Source organism: Mizuhopecten yessoensis, unplaced genomic scaffold, assembly GCF_002113885.1.
Source record: "Mizuhopecten yessoensis strain PY_sf001 unplaced genomic scaffold, ASM211388v2 scaffold10873, whole genome shotgun sequence".
In the NCBI taxonomy this organism is placed as follows: Eukaryota; Metazoa; Mollusca; class Bivalvia; order Pectinida; family Pectinidae; genus Mizuhopecten; species Mizuhopecten yessoensis.
The window spans coordinates 7,313-29,885 of record NW_018408764.1 but is presented as its reverse complement, the minus strand read 5'-3'; the positions used below and the strand labels follow the sequence as shown (position 1 = coordinate 29,885).

Genomic DNA, 22,573 nt, shown 5'->3' with positions numbered 1-22,573 from the left:
GCGTAAGGCGTTAGCTATTGGTATTACTTTAGTTAATGAGCTCAGATATTCATAAATGTCGATTTCACACAGACGGCCTCTAGCGGTAGTCACTGGTACTAAATTGAATCATATACCGGACCTACTGTCTTTATTATGCGTAACTTTGGACTCAAATGCACTTGAATGGCTTGTAAATATCATTACTTTTCTTTATAGAACATATGATCTTATCACAACGTCGTATTCTTATTGAAAATGCACCCTGTTTATCTCAATCGGGAACTGCTACTTGAATGTAGGTCATGCATGCTACACGCAACTTCCGGTAAAAATACTTCAGTTAATGAGCTCAGATATTCATAAACGAGACATAACGTCACCTTCTAGTAATACTAAACAAACTGCAAATAAAATCCATTACCACGGACTCAAGTTCACTCAAACGTCATTGGATATAATCTTATTCTTAGTTAGAACTAAGTATCCTTCTAAAACTTCGTATTTACTCTTGGAACTGTCGCTGGATTAACCCTTTACACGGAAATATTGTCCTGTGATTGGCTAAAATTGGTGACATTTACGTCCCTGTTTACAATTATATATTGCGTGGTCAGAGCTATGAAGCGGTCCTGTTCCAACTAACTGAGGATAATCAAAAGTGCTAATCAGTAATAATATATCTGATTCACGCTTCATATGATTATAATGTTATCAAAATATTGCATATTCGTTCATCGTTAAAATAACAAATCCTTACTAAAAACTCTAAAAAAAGAAACGACGGCCATGTTAGATCACGCGTGATGTTATCCGTTTCCTTATATGGCCTTCACGGCCAAATATAGTATTACTACTGATGCGGTCATGTTTACTACAATTTCCATATTTGGTCATGACACCCATATTTAGACGTCTGACCTATATCGGAAAGATTGAGGAAGTTTCCAACATGGCAGTCAATTAGGATTTCGCTTGCACTTGTTACGTAAACTTGATAATTTAACGAAATATAAGGCGGAGTATAACTTACAATTATGTAGGAGATCAACATAAAAAGTTCATATTACAAACCTATTAATGGATACGGATCCTGTCAATTAATTCTAAAATCGCCTCCGTGTGATTCACACCAGGCTTGCCTAACTAAAATGGGATCAACCGGCAGGGGCAGATGAGACCGGGAATCATGTTAGAACTAGCCACTGGCCTACTCTAGTTCCATATTGGTATTCTAACCTGAAGGGTTTTTTTTACCTTCGCAGTATTATCATTTTGTTCTATTTTCATCATAAGATATGCTATTGCATTTTTATATCGCCTTCTCGCTAATTACAGCTCAGCCAGAAACGAAAATATGCTCCGATAGGCCTACATTTTATATGTCTGTTGGTGTGATTTGTGTTTTTCGTATATTGAAGTATTATCATATAACAGGACTCTTTTATTTCAATATACACAAAAACAACAACACCTTCGGAATGATTTCAGACATATACTGCGGGAAAACACGAGTGATCTCCCTTACATTTAGACATGCGCACATTTTACAAATATGGTCAAATATGTTTAAACATTTAAATGACCTTATCTTAATAAACAAAAGAATAGGGTGGTGATATTTTGTAAGTTGTATCCTGAGATGAATGGCTGTAAAATTTGTTCAACGTAATGAACTTATTGGACTTTTAATGTCACAGGGGTGAAATGGTTTTTAGCTCACCTGCCTGAAGGGCAAGTGAGCTTATGTTATGGTGCGGCCTCCGTCGTCCGTCCGTCCGTCCGTCCATCCATCCGTCCGTCCGTCTGTCCGGCGTCAACTTTTTTACTTATACCAACTTCTACTCAATAACCAAAAGGCCCAGGTTACTTATATTGGGCATGTAGCATGCTGGTATGAACGGCTACCAAGTTTGTTCAAATGAATGACCTTGACCCACCTTCAAGGTCACTGGGGTCAGATGTCTTAAAATCTTTAAACAACTTCTTCACAATAACCAAAAGGCCCAGGGTACTGATATTGGGCCTATAGCATGCTGGGATGAAGGGCTTCCAAGTTTGTTCAAATGTATGACCTTGACCAACTTTCAAGGTCACTGGGGTCAGATGTCTTAAAATTTTCAAACGACTTCTCCTCAATAACCAAAAGGCCCATGGTACTGATATTGAACCTGTAACATGCTGGGATGAAGGACTACCAAGTTTGTTAAAATGAACGATCTTGACCAACTTTCAAGGTCAAAGGGGTCAAATATGTTAAAATCTTCAAACAACGTCTTCTCAATAACCGAAAGGCCCAGGGTACTGATATAAGGCCTGTAGCATGCTGGGATGAAGGGCTCCCAAGTTTGTTCAAATGAATAACCTTGACCCACTTTCAAGGTCACTGGGGTCAGATGTCTTAAAATCTTCAAACAACTTCTCCTCAATAACCAAAAGGCCCAGGGTACTGATATTGATCCTGTAGCATGCTTGGATGAAGGGCTACCTAGTTTGTTAAAATGTTTGACCTTGACCAATTTTCAAGGTCACTGGGGTCAGATGTCTTAAAATCTTCAAACGCCTTCTTCTCAATAACAAAAACGCCCAGGGTACTGATATTCGGCCTGTAGCATGCTTGGATGAAGGGCTACCAAGTTTGTTCAAATGAATGACCTTGACTAATTTTCAAGGTCACAGGGGTCAAATGTTTTAAAATCTTAAAACAACTTCTGCATAACCAAAAGTCCCAGGGTACTGAAATTAGGCCTGTAGCATGCTGGGATGAAGGACTACCAAGTTTGTTCAAATGAATGACCTTGATCCACTTTCAACCTGATGTCCTTGTTCGACATTCAAGGTCACAGGCGTCATATGTTTAAATCTTTTAATAGGTTCTTATGAATCAAACACTGATATTCTGCCTGTAGCTGTATTTTAGTCCACTTTTAAGATTACAAGTGTGAATTTAATACCAGGTGAGGGATGCAGGCCCCTTGGGGCTCTTGTTAAATCTTTTAACAGGTTCTTTTGAATGACTTATAGTCATAAATACTGATATTTTGCCTGAAGCTTTATTTTAAATCACTTTTAAGGTTACAAGTGTGGGATTAAGACCCAACGGGCCTCTTGTTTAATCAGTAATGGAGAGATCCTTAACTGTACAGCCGTACGTTTTAGCGGAACAAAATGTCTTTCCAACCGAGGAGAGAAGGTAACTTCTCGCTTTATTCCCATTGCCTCTCTGGAATACAAGTACACACATTCATTCTGAATAAGAATCATCTTCCAACATCATCTTAATCTCAAACATCGGTATAAATGATTGAGTGATCTATTGATATCGTACTTTCTGCGGTTTGAAATTCTCCATGCGGCACCCTCTCAGTGCGTGCATGCTCTTATCAAACCTGTTTGTTTTTATTCAAATCAAAATATGAACAGAAATATCTTATTAGAGGTATATATTATGATACTTGTAATTCTTACTTGCGATATATTGAATGCGTTATGTGTGAACTCAAGACTCATAACTGGCACTGTGTTGTCGATCGACAGCGTAGTGCTGTACATGTTTCTCACTAAAAGGCCCGGATATTGCGCTATTTCTGTCGTAGTTATTTTTAACACTGGCTTTCCCTAAAGATAAAACTGACCACACTGGACGTTTGCGTCAGGTTGGTTTATTATGGATATATATATGTTAAGTATCGACTCGATTTTCAGGTTGTAACTCAAATCGCTTTCCGTCCGTCGTCGTCCGTCGTGCGTAAACCTTTTACAGTTTCAACTTCTTCTAAGAACAAGTGAATTGATTTTTTTCAAACTTGGTCAGAATCATCCTTGGTAGATGAGGCTACACTATTGTAAAATTGGGATTCCTACCCCAACCCCTGGGGCCAGGGCGGGGCCCCAAAGGGAAAATTAACCAATATTTCAAAAATCTTCTTAAGGCTCTGAGGTACTACAGTCATTATCTCTACATGGAAAGAAAGATCATCAGGGGCTTAACTAAACTTGTAAATTTCAGGACCCCGAGCTATCCGTTCTCCCTTGGGGATCGGGAGTAAAGTTTACTTCAGTTTATAAAGGGAAATAACACGTTTGGGTATATTTTGACAACATTATGTAGGAAATTAATTTTACTTGGTGAGAATTATGCTTGGAGGAAGATGGTTTCAAATTGTAAAATTGAAATTCCTCCCCCAATCCTAGGGGACAGGGCGGGGCCCCAAAGGGAAAATTAACCAATATTTCAAAAAAAAATCTTCTCCAGACTCAGATGTACTACAGTCATTTTCTCTGCATGGAAAGAAAGATCATCAGAGGCTTTACTTAAAGTGTAAATTTCAGGACCCCCGAGCTATTCGTTCTCCCTTGGGGAGGGGGTAAAGTTTACTATAGTTCATATAGGGATATAGCACTTTTGGGTATATTTTGACAACTTTCTGTAGGAAATTATTTTTACTTAAGGGGAAATATCCTTGGAGGAAGATGGTTCCAAATTGTAAAATTGAAATTCCTACCCCAACCCTAGGGGACGGGGCGGGGCCCCAAAGGGAATATTAACCAATATTTCCACAACATTTCTCCTCCAGACTCAGAGGTACTACGTTAATTTTCTCTGCATGGAAAGAAATCATCAGGGGCTTTATTTAAATCGTAAATTTCAGGACCCCCGAGCTAACCGTTCTCCCTTGGGGAGGTGTAAAGTTTACTATAGTTTATAAAGGAAAATAACACTTTTGGGTATATTTTATCCATTGCCAACAGAAAATTACTCAAACTTAGTCAGAATCATCTTTGGTGAATGAGGGTATTACTTTGTAAAATTTGGATTCCTGCCCCATCCCCAGGGGCCAGGGCGGGGCCCCAAAGGGAACATTTACCAATATCTTCCAAATCTTATCCTCTGATGACATGACAGGTATTGTATTTCACTTAGTTTACATGCTGATTTCCACATCACATCTAAACAATAAAATAAAGCTACCAGTACCTATAATATAACTCAGGTGACCGCTAAGGCCCTTGGGCCTCTTGTAAACAATTACGTGACAGATTTTATGATGAAAAGATTAAACGATAGTCTCTGTGCAATTAATATATGACTATTTACATCTATTAATATTTACAATCAGTTATTATATTTGGCAGCCAATTTGTTCGATATCGATGTGAATATCTCTTTTTACAGTAGTTTTGGCCATAAATGACTGATATTGTCGATGGCCGTAAAACAATACAAAACAAAATAAAACACTGCTTACTTCTGTAGCATAAAAAGCAGTTTTTGAAGTAATGGGGATGATCACACACACACACACACACACATACACACACACACACACACACACCGTTGTGAACACGGTGTCCATAGTCCATAGTCACTGTGAAGTCTTGTCATACGCCAAGCACATGATACTGTATAAAATGATATGTTCGTTGTGTATAAACATTCGTCGTTTCGTGGTTGCATAAACATTTCATATTCCAGTTTATATACTGATTTAACATTTTCGTGTGATGTAGTCAGAGTGATTCACAAATTAATATTTGAAGATAATTAAAAAAAATCATTTTAAATAAAGGTATTTTACCGAAATGGACTTGTGTAATCAATCTGTTGTATAAATGTAATTTAATATTTATTAATTAAGTATATGACCAATCAAGTGAAACGCTAGACATACCGGGCGTCGAAAATATCTGTTGAAAAGTCTTCTTTGGTTCATAATGTGTCCTATGATGTATAGTTCATAAGTATGACTAGGTCGACACTTCGGTACCTTCCTTTACTTTGGCCACATAATACTTGATATATATGTCTATTCGGCATGTAGACGACTTTATAATTTATAACTTGCTCAATAGGTATCTAGATATTGTTATCCGAGTAAAGATATCAGGATAATCTAGAAAGTATCAACCTTAGATATTGAAGTTTTGCCTCGTATGGTTTCTTTGAGCATTCCACATTTTGTTTGTAAACACAGTTATAGTCTTGGAAAATAGGTAATAAACAAGTATGTGTGTTTTTAAGTTTAATTATTACAGTTGTTAATTAGCAAATACAACTTGTTTTCCGGGGAAAATATTAAAACATGAAGATGACAAAGTCGCAAGATCAATCAAGACATTATCGGTTAAACGTGGAACTAACAGTTGATATTGAAGTTACTCATACTGGTGACTATATATTCACAAATTGAAAAAAAAATGGTATAATTTAGTGTTAAGTAATACATTTATTCTAGCTTAGTTGCAAGATACCTCGAGATTTATTGAAGAATTTTATTTTCATACTGAATATGCATACATGCCAAATGAATGCAGCTAAATTTAGGCTAAATAACTAGCAGCGCATCTTCAAATATTTTTTTTAAAAAAATCCATTTATTGTTGATATTTCTATGGGCAATTTGTTTGTGGTTTTACATGTTTACAACAGCTAAGATTAAATCAAGTAGAATCCGTATTGGAGCTAGATTCCAGTTTTCATTCGGTCAAATACTGTTACAATATGTACATTGCTCTTTTGAATGTGTCATATTCATGAGAGATAAATGCACTATTAGACCCCCGCCGTAAACGCAGACCTGGCAATTGACAATGGGTACAGATTCTCATCCTGCAAAGTTGTTTCAAGTTGTTTATGATGTCATAATCACTGGTGTTTATATAAATTTATCACATAATGTATTGTGTTATCCAGTGAATATTAACCCACGTAATATGACCTGTGCCCTATGTTTAGTTGTAAGTTTCAATTGTTGCAATTGTGACTTCAAGCCTAGAATAAGTACATGACGTCACAAACGTACACACTGGAGTCGAAATGGCGGCTTTTTGCATTTCAAGGGTGCATGCAAATTGCCGTTTTACAGGAATAAATGCCACAAATCTTGATTATTACACTCGATTTCATATCTTATGAGATTGATAAAACTAGTCACGAATTTTCATTTTAGCACACCAGAGGCTCGCTTGATTAAAAAATCTTATACTCGTGTCATAAATCTCATATGAAATCAAAACTCATGTTAGATCCTATAATATTATGTAACATTTACTATCGGAATTAAGACGTGGCTTGCAATGATATGAAGGTATCAAACAAAAATAATAATAAGAAAATATAAAACAAAATAGAGTCCATATTACATCCTCATGCCTTTTGTTTTAATAAAACTAGTATATACTGCCAATACACGGTCTTACAACTTTCTGAAAATAATCGGTACCAGGTCACAGTCAAATCATCTTTCTCAAAAACTAAGAAGAGCACACATGCTAAATTTACAAAACAATGAAACGGCAAACCTCAAATATAATGAATAGTAGTTAAGGTAAACAATGCGGCAAAACAATTTTATGGTGTTTTTGTTTTATTTCTTTTTGTACTTTTCTTTAGAAAATTACGAGTGATATTGATCAAGTATTTGTAGAATCATGTGAGAGATATTTACATTTATATTTCTACAAAGTATTACATGAAAAGAAAACACAATCTTGGAAAAAACTATTTCTAAGAAACATCATTGTCTATCTCATTACCAATATTAACACCTCCAAAATCAGGTTATTGTATTCAGACTATAACAGACTATCCCATGAAAAGACAAAAGGATGTTAATTTGTTCGTTTTCCCCACTTTGCCTTGTACATCTAGGAGACGAAAATAACCTACTTAAGTGTTAGTTAAATAACGAAAAGACGAACTCATGACAATTAGAGTCATTTATTTATGTCGCCTTGTATTGTAAATCTTTGAGGTAAAAAGATAATACTGATCGTTAAACACAACATAATAAAGAACACGAAATAGCACCTACCAAAAAACAGCAACCAAAAAGACAAAGACACTGAGAATTATATGACGCGCGAAAGACGACTTGACGAAATAACACGCATTAGCCATTATAAAACTACATAAGAGTTATGTGTGATAAGATGATCTCACATAAGATATACTTGATCGAGAAACAGTTTAGTAATACTTGATCCATATTTATCATAAATACACAGCAGTGTTACTAAGCTACAACCGCACAATGTTACTTGTTTCTTACGATTAGATTTTGGCGAACGAAATCGATAAACCATAGGCCAATGGGCTTAAACGGTAACCCGAGTATTAACTAAATTTGTAAAAGATACATAGTGCATGATGGACTAATTTGACATTTTGGCGTTTGTCATGTCATTTCCTTTTTAATGTCTGAATGTCATTATAAACTTTGTATTTGACACTCTTCCAGTCTCGGTGTTTCAAAACAGGTTCTTTATTGATGGCTCCTTCGCATTCTGCTTTTTTCGGCACGAGCCTGAGGCGGTAATTTTTCCCCATCTGTCTTTTGATGGCCATTATTTCCTCTTCAGTCCACTTGACCTTTTCGTTACTTTTCTTTCTTGATGTCTCAATTTTCTTCTGTTGGCCATCTATGCGAGATTCGAGGTCCATTTCAACTTCATCTCGAAAAGAATCTCCATCTTTTTCAGTTTCCTCACCTGAAAAATGATATGTGCTATTCATTACTATATTTTTTTTAAACATGTTCTATCTTTCAGTTTATCTCATGGGATAGTAAATTCGTTATACTCAAGTTAAATTCAGAGGGTGTACTATGCATTCTATCTAAAGTTTTCGTGAAATCCATTAGAAAAAAACAAACAAACCTGCATTCTCTTGTGGAACACTATTTTCCTCCTCCTCACTATCACTGTCATCAATGTTCATGGTCACTTCTGTTAAAAACGAAATTAAAAAGATATAATTTACAAAATTACGGAGTCATAAATACTGAAAATGGTCTTATTTTCGAGAAAATCATGGAATCCTCAATAATGTTGAGCAACAACTTACCCACCTCTTTGACTTCTGCCAGCGCTTTGCCTTCATCAACTGCAAGTAGCATCCGAGTTAGAACCATGAATATGAGTTAATAGTTTAAGGTTGCATAAAATAATTTAATATGACGGGGAAACATTTCATGTAGTCACAACTATGCAACTATAAGGGAGTCGGTTAACAATGTTCGAAGTAATCATACATAAGATTTAAGGCTGTTTTGGTAACAAGATACAGATATGGAATCGATACAAGTGTTTCATTCGTATAACTATATTTATATTTAACCAAATAACGAGTAAATGGCTTAATATGTACCTGTGTCACAGTTGCAATGTATTTCCTCATATTTGTTGAACCAATCCTTTCCGGGTAATCCAAACCAGCCTGCGAGGCAAATGACCGCATGGCTACATGACCTTCAATGTGTGAGTCGCCGCTTCCTCTCGGAAAAGATTGGACTCTGTAATCCCAACTTTTTCTCGGTTTTGGATGAGGACCTCTATCGATCCTTACATGTCCGGTGTCATTATTAGAGAAACATTTCGTCCCCTTTTACCCCTGATTTCAATCATGTCCAGCCTACAATAGTCATAAGTCATTCATATAAAGCAAGTAAATAAAAAAGCAGATGTCATTTAAACATATATTAAGCGAGAATCTTCTTCTGAAGAAAGCGTCACATCTAAAGTTTGTGAATTCTATCCACATGCTCCACAAAAAGAGTTCCTTTGACTATTTGTATGATGTACATTTCGAAGGAATGAGCCATAAACCCTATATGTACCTAACGAAAATCTATTAATGATATTAATAATCCGTATGCGATTAAAATGTGGTAAAACTTACCAGATCGTACAATCTAACACGTAGTGTCATACCGTTTTACTAGCTTTTGCTCTGTTAAAGGCATAGAACGGATGATTTCAGTATTATGCCCTAGATGCCATTCGGGTCTGTTTTCAAAATCTGTCAGTAGGATCTTGCTTGTTTCTCCACTTCTGCGACGATTTAACATCATCACTCTACATAGAATGACAGCTGACAATCTCTGGAAGTTTTCCATGTTGGTAGCATTTGTCAATGTCTTGGTTGCATTGTGAAGTTCTGTGTCCAGAAAGTCCTTCAATTTAACCAGGTCGGAAGTAGTCGGAAGCAGCACTTGCTGATTTCTTTTGCTCTCTTTGACTGATCGTAGAGCAACAGCCGTAACCTTGTGCTCCATTCCTCCTCTATTAGTTTCAGAAGCCTCTCTGCGTTTTTTTCTCCAACTTCGTCACTGTTTCAAAGTGCGTGACCCTTCATGACTACACAACACTTTTTTCAAAATCGGGCCGCATTTTAATGCCACAGATGGTGTTTTGAATTTGCATGCTTCAGCTGTTTCCTCAATTCCTGATAGGTTTTGACATGCTTCGATGATGTTATCGAAGTTTGAGGGTTTAAAAAAATCTTGTATGTAGCCGTTCGTGTTTCCGACTGTGGTTCTCAGCTCCTTCACCAGTCTTCCGAGGAGTCTTATTTCTTGGCTTATGTACTGTTTTTGGGGTTTTTTCCGTGTTTAAGATACAGAATTTCTCCAACCTTTAAAAGTACCCGATCATTGCGGATAATAAAGGAAATATCATCGACAAGGAGTGTGGTAACCACATTATCACTAAAACCCTGGTGAAGTTCCTGGTCGGACACGGAAGATTGCAGTAGAAGAACGCTGTTGCGTTGTACTCTGGAGTGTCCTTGTTTTTCTGTTGGTCCGAAATGGCAATTTGACCGATGTCTCCACAGCTCAGTTTTCAGGAAAAAACCAAGGCAGAAGTCGCACGGAAGAAAGTCTGCATATGTATATTTAATTGAATTAGATGGATTTGAACTTGGCCTTCTTGCCAATATCAGAAACCCATTGTTCTCTTTCAAAACTTTAATGTTGTGCTTATAATCGCCTTCCATTCCAACCGTTGTTCTTTATCAGTCTTTGATGAGGTGGCTAACATCTCCTGAACTTGAGGTCCGTTTTTATGAACTGTCTGTATATGCCTGCCAATCCTCAGTTGTAGTTTACTACAACAAACACAACTGTGTTGCTTATTAACGACGCGCCCCCCATTCTTGTAAGCTGTGGTTTCATTTATGACGACTACAAAAGATCGAAACATTATTTAGACTATTGAAATATTTAACGTTTGCACAGTTACATGTACTTTCAATATACATATTTATTCGTCAGTATTGAAACACCCATTACATATAGCACCCATTACATATAGCATAAGGCGACATATTACTTATGTCAAAATGTTATTCTGACATTAGCCTCAAACAGATGTGTCCGATTGTCGCCATATGTCGGCATCGTTGCCATCGTATGCATGCTATCAATAGGTTTGCATTGATAAAGTATAGCAATATGAGTGCTGTAAAAGGCGAAATATGTAAGTTCATTTGTAACTTATGCTAGAGAATTGTACTTAATGATCTTACTCCGATCGTTTTGTTTTATATTTAAAATTATACTTACTATTGCCTGGGTCATTTTCTGGATTCTCTGAGACATTTGTTAAGTTATCCACAGATTCATTTTCAGTTGAAGGATCTTTTGTTGTCAATTCCATCTATGATATAAAAGAATCATCATTCTTAATATTACGATTACCACTGGAATGGATTTGTCTTTCAAGTTCTAACATTGTACTTTCATGGAATACATATATGCTGTAATCTGTTTTGTTTTGCTAATATCATAATTATATTTTAGCACTTTTAATTAGTGGTATGCAAGTCAAATGAACATAAATTCAATTTAAAGTGATGTTGATATGTTAAATGCGTGCACACCATGAATAGGTTTGGTTGGAGTAATAGGAATAATGTCAGAGGTGTGACTTTGGTTGCCTTCCTCCTCACTTCCTGAACCAATGTCAGATCCTGAGAGATTGAAATCTGGATCAGCATCTCTGTTGTCCATTTCATCCTCTGACGCAGATATCTGAAAGTTAATCAGCCCATGTATAGACTTGAATTTGTAAAATTGTACACCATGCAATACTGACCATGACACATTTTACTACTTTTGTTTTGTTTCGTTCCTATTGTATTGATTTCGTATATTACACTAGAAAAAGATACACAACCCCTCCTTTATGTATAAAGCAGTTTGTTCATCAAGGCTAATATTGCGGTATATCTCTGCAAATACTTTTCTATATTGAAATGTTATTGAGTACTTTTTTATATTGTTTTATACTAGATTTTGCGGCATCACTAAGCATTATATGTCTCCCATTTGATTATGGTATATTGTATCATTTTTTAAAAATATTATAAAGGATGTAATCGATTTGTTTACCTTTCCGGTTGACAGTACCAATACAGTCTATGTACACTGCTTTTTTTCCAACAGAGCGATTTATGCAACTGTATTTTCGTATTCAATGTTAATGCAACACCTTAAATCAACGCCTCTAAAGGGAATATACTATATTTTCATGTTTTAGCATTTAGTTTAGTATCTTAGGACTAATTACAGATTTGCATAAATTAATGTTAAAACACGTAAATGCCAAGGTTTTGGACATAGTGCCAACATTGATTATATATATGAATATATATATTATAAAAGCAGAAAAAACATCCTTAAGAAATAATATAAAAAGAAAAATTCTCAACAACGAGTCTGAAGTTATTTCCTTAAGACTCGTTGTTGAGAATTTTTCTTAGACAATATGTAATTGATTATGATATCGAAAGGGATAACATGCTCACAAAGATCAAAAGCTTTTTCTTATAATAACTGAGGAACTGTAGTACATATAACATCAAAGATGTTTTAATTTAACAACTCACATCATTTCCATGAGGTTCGGAATCCTTTGTTATGCCTCTTCCTCTGTCCATAACCTAAATGAAAATAGAAAATAAGATTACAGGTGAAACAACAATTCCACATTTATTATTTGAAAAACTTAAACTCCAGAATCAAAAGCGAAAACATACAATATCAATGAGTTAAATTAGCGTGTAACGATGTTAAAGAAGTGATACAGTCAATGTTATCAGTGATAGTGTAGATGTAGACGCACATCGAAATTATCCTCTGGAGTTGGCTATCACTAAGCTATCCATTGATCACATCAATAACGTCGTCTTGATGGGAATTTTACAGAAATTACATATATATGCAATTTACAATAAGTATATGCATGAATGTATCGGTAGTACATTCATCATCAATGCTGTTTCTTTCATCAGCTAACATCATTGTCAGGAGTCTCGGAGTCTGTTGTTGTAGAAATATATGAAAATAACCTCTTCAAGAAGACATAAATTCTATAATATACCACATTCACAAACTTGATCTTTTGAACATTTCATTTTAGTCTACTTTTTAAATGCATGTTCCATTACTAGGGTATAAGTACCACACTAAACGATGATTAGAACTCAATTGTAATAATTTATTATACATTACAACATCATTCAAACAAACCTTAGATCTAATTCTAAATACACTAAAAATACTATCTAGCTATGTATGCATACCTTTGACAGCGGGACAGAGCATTCACAACGGAATGATCGACCCACTATTGTAAAGACGTCTTTGTCCTTCAGTCTGTCAGAGCCATAGGATGTCTTTTGGTTAATTTGCACTGGATGTGTTGAACTTAAATTGTCCAGATATATCTGTAATGTATATATATATATGTAAGAAGGAAGTAATTATGTTTATATTAGGAAGACCTATGAAAACTTTCCTGTCTGAAATAATATAAGTGACCACAATCATGTACAGGGTACATCAGTTTTAGATGATGTTCAATTTATTCTGTGTAGTAAGAATATAGATACATATACATGCATGGCCCCTCACATTAACAGTGCCAAGATGAATTGCAGAGTTAGAACTACTGGAGGTTACTTAACTTTAATGTACAATATTTCAACCAAAGATAAAACAGTCTAACACAATTGTATTCCATTAATTGTGACCTCATGCCATTACTGTATCTCGGTTTATATGTATGTTACATTTGTAACAGTCTGTGTTCCACGTTTTTCCTAAAGTTTATCATTACAATTATAATTACAATACATGTACTTACATAATATACATTTATTTTAGGAAACCGATTTCGGTAAAGATATATATGAACATATATATTACCGTTTTCTGTTGCACACGATACATTAATATTAAGTTCGTTCTATATTTTCATGTCCATTTTCCTTAACTGACACTTTGCAGTGCTCTGGCGCTGTTTTTGTCCGCGTAATCCTTATATCACAGTTCTTAGATCTGGAATAAATATAATCAAAGGAAAATGATAATCAGCAGCTTTTTTTTCTCTAAAATAGGCTTATAATGTTGACAAAATCGTAGAGTAAGACAGTCAGAGCCAACGAGTCCAGGGGTAAATCACCATTTTAAAGTGATGTTCACATATGAGGCTCTCTTTCCATTTCATTTTCACGCATTTTTCTATATTTGATATTGGTAATGAAAAAATAGTAGTTTTTTTTTCTTTGGTTCAGAAACAATTATTTTTAACTCCTGCTTACTGCAGTATCGATATTAGGATACCCTAGGCCTTTCAATTTCTATACAAAAAAGTTGGACGTTCTCTGGTTGTTATTTTGAGAAAGCTTGAATTATTTAGTTTTAAATTAAGAGCATGAATTTTATAAAGTTTGTTTGCACTAGCCTTACCAAACAAATAAAGCCTTAACAGTATTGAACACGAATTTCAATTTATCTTAAATCGTACATACTTTCCAATTAAACAGACGGGAGCTGTCAGAGGGAACGCAGCACCGTCTTCGCCAGTTCTTCTTATAACGATAATGTTTCCAAAATGAGTAGTCTGGAATTAATAAACAAAAATCCTATACACTGATGTACTAATTTTTAATTAAGTATATGATTCATAACCGAATTGGTAAGGAAGTAAACATGAATAATAATAAACACTAGTGTCCACAATATAATGACCTGGAAGAACGTTACATAATCCCCCTCGGATAATATCACTCAGCGCACCCTTTTATCCACTATAAAAATAATGTCCACACTGACTTGGACTATGTAATATTCAAGGTTATCCCTAGACCTAGATATGAAATATTATTAATATCAAGATATTATTATTTTAATATTCAGCATTTTAATGTAAGAATGTATTCGTGCTTTTGTTTAATTTATTTACCTGAATAGGTTGGATTGAAATAAAAGGAATAATGTCGGTGGTGTGACTTTGGTTGCCTTCCTCCTCACTTTCTGAAACAATGTCAGATCCTGAGAGATTGAAATCTGGATTAGCATCACTGTTGTCCATTTCATCCTCTGACGCAGATATCTGAAAGTTAATCAGCCCATGTATAGATTTAAATTTGGAAAAGTGTACACCATGCAATACTGAATGCGCACAAAATGCTCCATGTCAACAATAACCCAACTTATACTATATATTTGCAACTTAACGCGTCAAAGCAAACATTGTAGTCACATGACCTGGAAGAATGTTGCATGTATTTCCCGTGGAAAATGTCACTCAGTGCACCCTTTTATCCACTATAAAAATAATTTTCATACTGACTTGGACTATTTCATATTAATTATCAATAATGGTGCATTTTAAATGGCACATTTCCTTTCTCTAAATTGTTACATGTAAAGCATGGTCACTCGACAACATTAAGGGGAACTTTCGAATTTTCACGAGGAAAGTATCAAGAAAAATATTTACATATTCAGATATCAAATTGTTTTTGTGTAAAGAATGTGATAATTATATTTATGCCTTCAGATCCGAGAAGTTTACAAATGAAAACATATCAACGATGTGGAATAATATTTTACCTTCTTCTCAGTTGTGTGTGATAACATTGTGTCATCATATGTGTATCAGCACAAACTTCCAGATATCATTGTGAAAGAACAAATGCATGTCGCTTTGTTGACAGCGTGTCCACAATGTTATCACACACAATGAGAAAAACAAAAAAAATATCATTCCCCATCTTCGGTGTACGTTCCAATCTTCGGTGTACGTTCCAATCTTCGGTGTACGTTGCAACTCTATGTTGTTTTGTGGATACCGAGTCCACAATGTTATCACACACAAACGAGAGGAAATTAAAATAACATTCCGCATCTTTGATGAATATCTATACTCAATGTTGCTTTGTGGACACCGTGTCCACAATGTTATCACACAAAAACTAGAAAAAAAATTGAAACAGCATTCCTCATTTTTGATGCGTGTTTCTACTCAATGTTACATTGTGGACAGCGTGTCCACAATGTTATCACACACAAATGAGAGGAAATTAAAATAACATTCCACATCTTTGATGCATGTTGCAAATTAATGTTGCTTTATGGACACGGTGTCCACAATGTTATCACAAACAGCTGAGAGGAAATTAAAATATCATTCAACATCTTCAATGTATTAGTATACACAAAAGAATTAGATAAGTAAATGATCATTATATTTATATCAAGACATGTACTTTGACTATCAATAATTTATTTGTTGCGTTCCCTTATTGTGTAGGGATGTAAAAGTATTTTTGTCTGATTTATTAATACCAGACATCAGAAGATTCAATGCGTAATAACACATTTGTACAACAATTAAGTCAACTGTTTCAGCTATTTTCAGATTAATTTAATAGGAACATCCATCTCTAAAGAACACTTACAGTAATCATTAATCGCTTTTAAATCGATACATCTGGTATACAGACTTAAATGTACAAACACAAAAACAAGGATCCCTTTCTATTGTTCTCGATATGTCTTTTTATACTTTTCATTCACCCCTAAACACTTTTATATCATAATGAGGAAAAGTAGAAAACAATTTGCATGTTCAAACACGAGACCTTTGAAATGTGAAGAAGATGATAATTACGTTTATGTCTTCAGCTGTTGTTAAATTCTCCTGCTGTTCTTCCACATTAGTATCTGGTAGTTTGTGCTGAAATACATAACAATATCATGACAAAATGTAATCACACACAACTGAGCAGAAGGTAAAATATCATTTTTTAAGGTTGATGTGCTTAACTACTCAATGGTGCCTTATTGACACAATGTCTTCAATCACATGACACACAACCGAGAAGTTAATAAAGCATTCTATAGCTTTGGTGATGTTAACTCTATGTTGCATTGTCGATACCGTTTACATAATGTTATTATACACACCTAAATCAATCAATAATACAATATCAAATGTATTTGTGTTCTACTTTTTAATGTTGTTTTACTCCCTTACTTTAATAATATGCATAGAAAGTGTGATTGAACATTGATTCATTTATACAACAAATTAAAACTAATCCAATTTGTTCATTGTTCCTCAATTCAAAATATCTGAACATGGCGATAGGACATTGAAAAACAAACAAGCATGCATCTCTTGTTCTATGGTTAAACATATTTTTTGGATATGTTTGTATGTAGTGTATCACTATTCAATAACACATTCTTAGCCTCAAAATACCCTTTTGTTGCATAAACTAGTTAATATTTGTCATGCTAAATTAAGCATACTATTGTCATGTAGAAATATAAGTGCAATATACGAATGTATATCAGCAATATGATATTCCATTTTGTATATATAGTTTGTAAATACTGTGTACGTAATACAAATCAATGTGAAATACTCACTTCTTTATTTGTTTCCTCTCATGGCAATTTCTTGATACCATAATCGTACCACAACTCTGCCCCTGGTGTAATATCCCTGTTAATAAAAAAGCAACATTTTGTACATATAATAATAGCGTTAAGCTGGTTTGTAGTCATATGCAATTAAATAATAATAACGTAACTTACCTAAGGCTGTAGAGACAAAGACGCGGCTGTCCATTGAACTCCAACGATCTCATTGTGGAATTGGCGATATCACGTTTTGCATGGTTAACAAGTCGCCCAAGACGTGCCCCTGTGGTTATTTCTTTCGTCGCATCGATACTTAAGAAAGAGTCCCTGCAGGTAGGGCGTAAGAATTGTACCTGCTGCCCCTAATTGCATGATCGTAAGAGGCGACTAACTTTGGGACCTTATCTCTTCTCTCCTTTCTAAATAACTTTATTCTTCCTAATGTCTTCCTTGACAATGCCTCACTTTTGGCCATTTGTTGAGCGTTCGCCCCTGTGAGGAAGGCTTTGGGTTCTGTCCCCTGGCCGAGACATACCAAAGTCTTTAACAATGGTAGTTTCTACTCCTGCTTAACGCTCAGCAAATTAGAAGTGGGACGACTGGTTCGCCCGTTGGCAGTATAATGTGACCTGGTGGGGCGTCCTGCTGGGTGTCTTCGGCAGTATGTTTCAGTGAGGTAGCACTATAAAGTCGGCATCAGTTCCGCGCTATCACAAGGAGATAAACACGAACATATCGCAGCCTCCCAAAAAACACACACATACACTTCACGCATGCATCTTGCACACAGGGGAGGCCGTCCTTAAATGACCTTAGCTGTTAATAGGACGTTAAACAAAATCAAACAAACAAACAAACTTAAGAAAGAAGCGTAACACTTTATTAAAGTATGTTGCATAGATAAAAAATTATTTTCCGAATCACAGTTGATTTATCTACAATGCATGTTATTAGTGTTTTCCTTCAATTTCAATGAATAGATACATACCATGCCTTTTTTCCTTTGAATGTAAAGTGAAAAGTGTAATTGGTATCTTCTGTATATTCTGTGTCATTTCCCTCAATGATTTTCCCAGCATACTCCAGAAGAAACTCTCCCTTCGTAATCGACCTGAGGGCAAATACTCCTCTACCTATCAGACAGATAAAGTGATTTAAGTTTAATGTATAAAGCTATTAGAATAACCAAAAAAAAATTGAGGGTTGTTATAAAACGTATCTCTGAATATAGCATCCGGAAATATATTTACATTGTTATGTAAGCATATCTGTGGGCTTTATATTTGAAGGAATTTATTTTGACGATATGTGAGTATGATATGTATCTTTGAAGAAAAACAAAGTCAATGTTTAATTCGGAAATGGGAACCTCTTTCATACAACTTTGATATAATTTTATAAAACTGAGCATTTAAAAAGTGTAATTATAAATTTTGGGTATTGTTCCAAAAAGGGCAAAATCTCTTTTGTTCACTGAAAAAAAACCCTGCTGTTGTGATACGGTGGAGAATTTGATATGAATACAAAAGACAATGAAGCTTAAAAACAATGATTTTTAAAGATAAAACAATGCACTATTCAAAGACAAACATACAGTGAAAGCATATTCATACAGATTATATCTCGATGCAGTTACATAATCAATATAAATGTCATTAACATAAAGTATAAACCAACCGATAAAATTATCTATCAATCGGTCCTTCAGTCCAGGTGGATCTTTGTCTTTCAAGATAAAAGACTTTGCAACCTCCGGTTTGCATCGTCTTCTACGTTCAATATTCACCTTTCAAGTATAAGATTACATAGACATATAATTACGAAACGTTTATCTAGATATTTCTCAAATACAAATCATCAATAAAACCAAAGGTTTTCATGGCATTCCGAAAACCCCAAAACTAAACAAAATTATTCTTTCATTTTGTTTACAAAACGTAGCATTTCCCGATGCAATAGTATAATGAGCTCGCAGATACAGAGTTATAATTATCTGAACATTATAAAGTTTGTGTGTAGTTTGTTAAAAATGACATGGAAAATAAATCCATGAAGCTAAAGATAATTTGTGAAACGTAAAAGGATATTGTGTCAATTTAATTTAGGGTTAAGGAGAAGGAGTATGAATGGCATAATTTATCGGGTTAAAATGACAAAGGCATACCAAACAGTGATGATATGCTTACAGGTGTTTCAGTTGTTTTTTTTTTTTTAATCTCCGTCGTCTCCAAGTGTCTTTTTTCGTATCCCCATTTCTGTTAAATTTGTAAACATAACATGTATCCAACCTATCAGTTGGCATTGCTACAATGATTTTACAGATAATACATGTTATATATCAAAATATACACATAATATCTTGAATAAATGATGCATTCATTGCTTTGAAAATGAGGAGTCGAGTACAATAAAATAGTTCTGCATTACAAATAGACTCATATGGTACGTATAAAGCATACAGTGTTAAATCAGTTTGAGGAAGGTATAGAACAATGAATTGAGAGGTCAGAAGGAGTTCTATTTGATATTGGCGTGGTTATGTTTTTCTTGCACATATCCATTATTTTAAAACAATTAATAAGATGCAATTCCGTCAATATAAAGCCGGCTGGCCATGCAGTTTTGAAAAGTATAACCATCCCTCATCGTTTCATGTACAGTAGCATAATTTAACACAAACCAGATTTCAAAAAAATACAGTTTGATAAATAAAAATCGAAATTTAAGCACAAAAATCAATTACTTGACAATATATCGTATAGATATATTAATGATATAATTCACGTGTTCAAAACTTCCAAATGATACTAAATTAGTATAGATACTGATATACACTTCCCGTAAAAATGACCTTAATAATGAATGTGTGCTTTAATGGTATGTTGCTGTTAAAACAATATCGCATTAATCTAAAATATTAGGTACATCATTCAGTTTTGTGCTTGGTGTTCGATGATGACATAATTCTTTCTTCACACCATTCTGATTCAAATTTTATAAATTGTATACACAATAAATGGAATTAGGTAAATACACAAAAACATTTCCCTTAGACTAGCACAAATAGAAAGTATGAATAAAACAAAACATCACACATAAACCTACCACTGTACACATGCGGTATCTTCAGCAGCCCCAGTAAGTATTTTGATGCTCTTCTTTTTGACGTTTTTGCGGGAAAAAAATTGAGGCACTTGGAAGGTTTAGATAGTAAAATACATATAAATTTATTTCAGTTAACATGGCTATCACCCTTCGGGTGCCCCTCATCTACAAGCCCCTTTGTTATGGTGATGGCTTATAAGGAACTGACCTATTGCTAGCGGCTAGTCACTGCAGCAGCAGCCACTGCTGACCGTATATAAATAACGTAATTATGTGTGTATGTGAGGTTACCTCACACACCTTGCTGGGTATCTATTTCGTGCCCTTTACACACAGCCAGTGTGAGGGCGGTTCACAACGTTGTTTTACACTTTTAGCCAAGTAGATTTATTAGGTGAAAAGTGGGCCTCTGGAGGTGTGTACACGGTGGACACCATGATTTGGTGTCCACAATGTCAAATGTGTCCACAACGTTGGTCTATACATTGAAGAGGTGTCCACAACTACATAAATCTGAGAGCACAAACACACACAAACACACACACACACACACACGTCTTTAAATGACATTCGCTGTTAATAGGACGCAAAACATAACTAAACCAAACCAAAACCTAGGCTGGGACATACCAAAGACCTTTAAAATGGTAGTTAATATGATGGCACCAAAAAGTCGGCATCAGATCCGCGCTATCACACGAAGGCAAATACGCCTACATACCCTGCCTCCGGCACGCATGCACAACGCACATTGAGGCACATCCCTGAATGGTCTCAGAATAACACGTTTTGTGGTCGCCATGATGAATCTCAACGGGAACTATATTATTTCTATGTGAGATGTGAAGGTCGATTTTTTATGCTCACAAATCATACAGTGTCATTCTCTTTTATCAAAAGTATGATATCGAAAGTTCATATCATTGTTCAGTATTGGATATCATGTGACATAGGACAGGATATTTACTTCTAGATGGATCGGGCGAGATTGATTCAGGTATCATTCTATTTCAAATGATCATATGATACCGAAAGAGATTATATTTTGACTGCATGGTGAATCTGGGGTTATTCGAACAAATCACAGCGACAAACCACGGGAAGAGAAACACAAAACGTACAAGGAATATTGTTTCTCTTATAGTACTAATGACCGTAGTAATCGTCAGGGTGGATTTAATGAAAAACAGCACGGAGAGTAGACGTTAGTGATCCAGTCACGAACAAGTCAGAAACACAACCTTTTGAAGGTTTAAATTGCGATACATATCCTAAGAGGTGATTTAACCCCCGATCCCCAACCCAACATCGGCATTGTAAATAATCTTCACAAAAAATGTTGTCAAAAATTGCACAGACAGCCCTTAACATGCTTACTTATATCATCCGAATGCATCTTACCAAAAGGTAAATTTGTGAAATTTCTAAAATCCTGCTGGAATAACGAATTCCACCGAAACAAGTGGAGATGAAATCATGATTAGTTTGGCCGGCCTTGATATTTTACATTCGACACTATTTGAAAACTTTGCAAATGTTACACGTTAATCTGATTAAAATACAGCTCCTCATTATACTATCGTTCTACTATCATATGAGGATCTGACAGCGACCCGTAGGGGGTCATGTACAGATGACCTTTGTATTAACCAACCAAATCATAGCTTTCAGATTCGATTTTTAGGTCACCTGAGTTTTGCTCAAGTGACCTATTCTAATCTCTTTCCGTCCGTCGTCGTCGTCGTCGTCGTGTGTAAACGTTTTACATTTTCAATTTCTTCTCAAGAACCAGTGCATGGAATTTTATCAAACTTGGTCAGAGTCATCCTTGGTAGATGAGGCTACCAAATTGTAAAATTGGGATTTCTATCCCAACCCCAGGGACCAGGGCGGGGCCCCAAAGGGAAAATTAACCAATATTTCAAAAATCTTCTTCTCCAGACTCAGATGTACTACATTCGTTTTTTTCTGTATGGAAAGAAAGGTAA

The 22,573-nt window shown here is 35.1% G+C and overlaps 1 protein-coding gene across 1 annotated transcript in view; it reads right to left on the bottom strand.

Annotated features, from left to right (window-relative positions):
* LOC110463189 (protein app1-like) overlaps nucleotides 1-21,387 on the bottom strand; it is a 61,618-nt gene extending 40,231 nt beyond the window's left edge. Inside the window, exons 1-8 of the mRNA XM_021517583.1 lie at nucleotides 21,307-21,387; nucleotides 16,723-16,788; nucleotides 15,010-15,159; nucleotides 12,650-12,703; nucleotides 11,640-11,792; nucleotides 11,325-11,418; nucleotides 8,638-8,706; nucleotides 8,286-8,469 (exon numbers count right to left, since the gene is read on the bottom strand). Coding sequence (XP_021373258.1) covers nucleotides 8,286-8,469; nucleotides 8,638-8,706; nucleotides 11,325-11,418; nucleotides 11,640-11,792; nucleotides 12,650-12,703; nucleotides 15,010-15,159; nucleotides 16,723-16,788; nucleotides 21,307-21,387 — 851 coding nt within the window. The remainder of the gene's footprint in view (nucleotides 1-8,285; nucleotides 8,470-8,637; nucleotides 8,707-11,324; nucleotides 11,419-11,639; nucleotides 11,793-12,649; nucleotides 12,704-15,009; nucleotides 15,160-16,722; nucleotides 16,789-21,306) is intronic.
* Nucleotides 21,388-22,573: the final 1,186 nt, after the last annotated feature.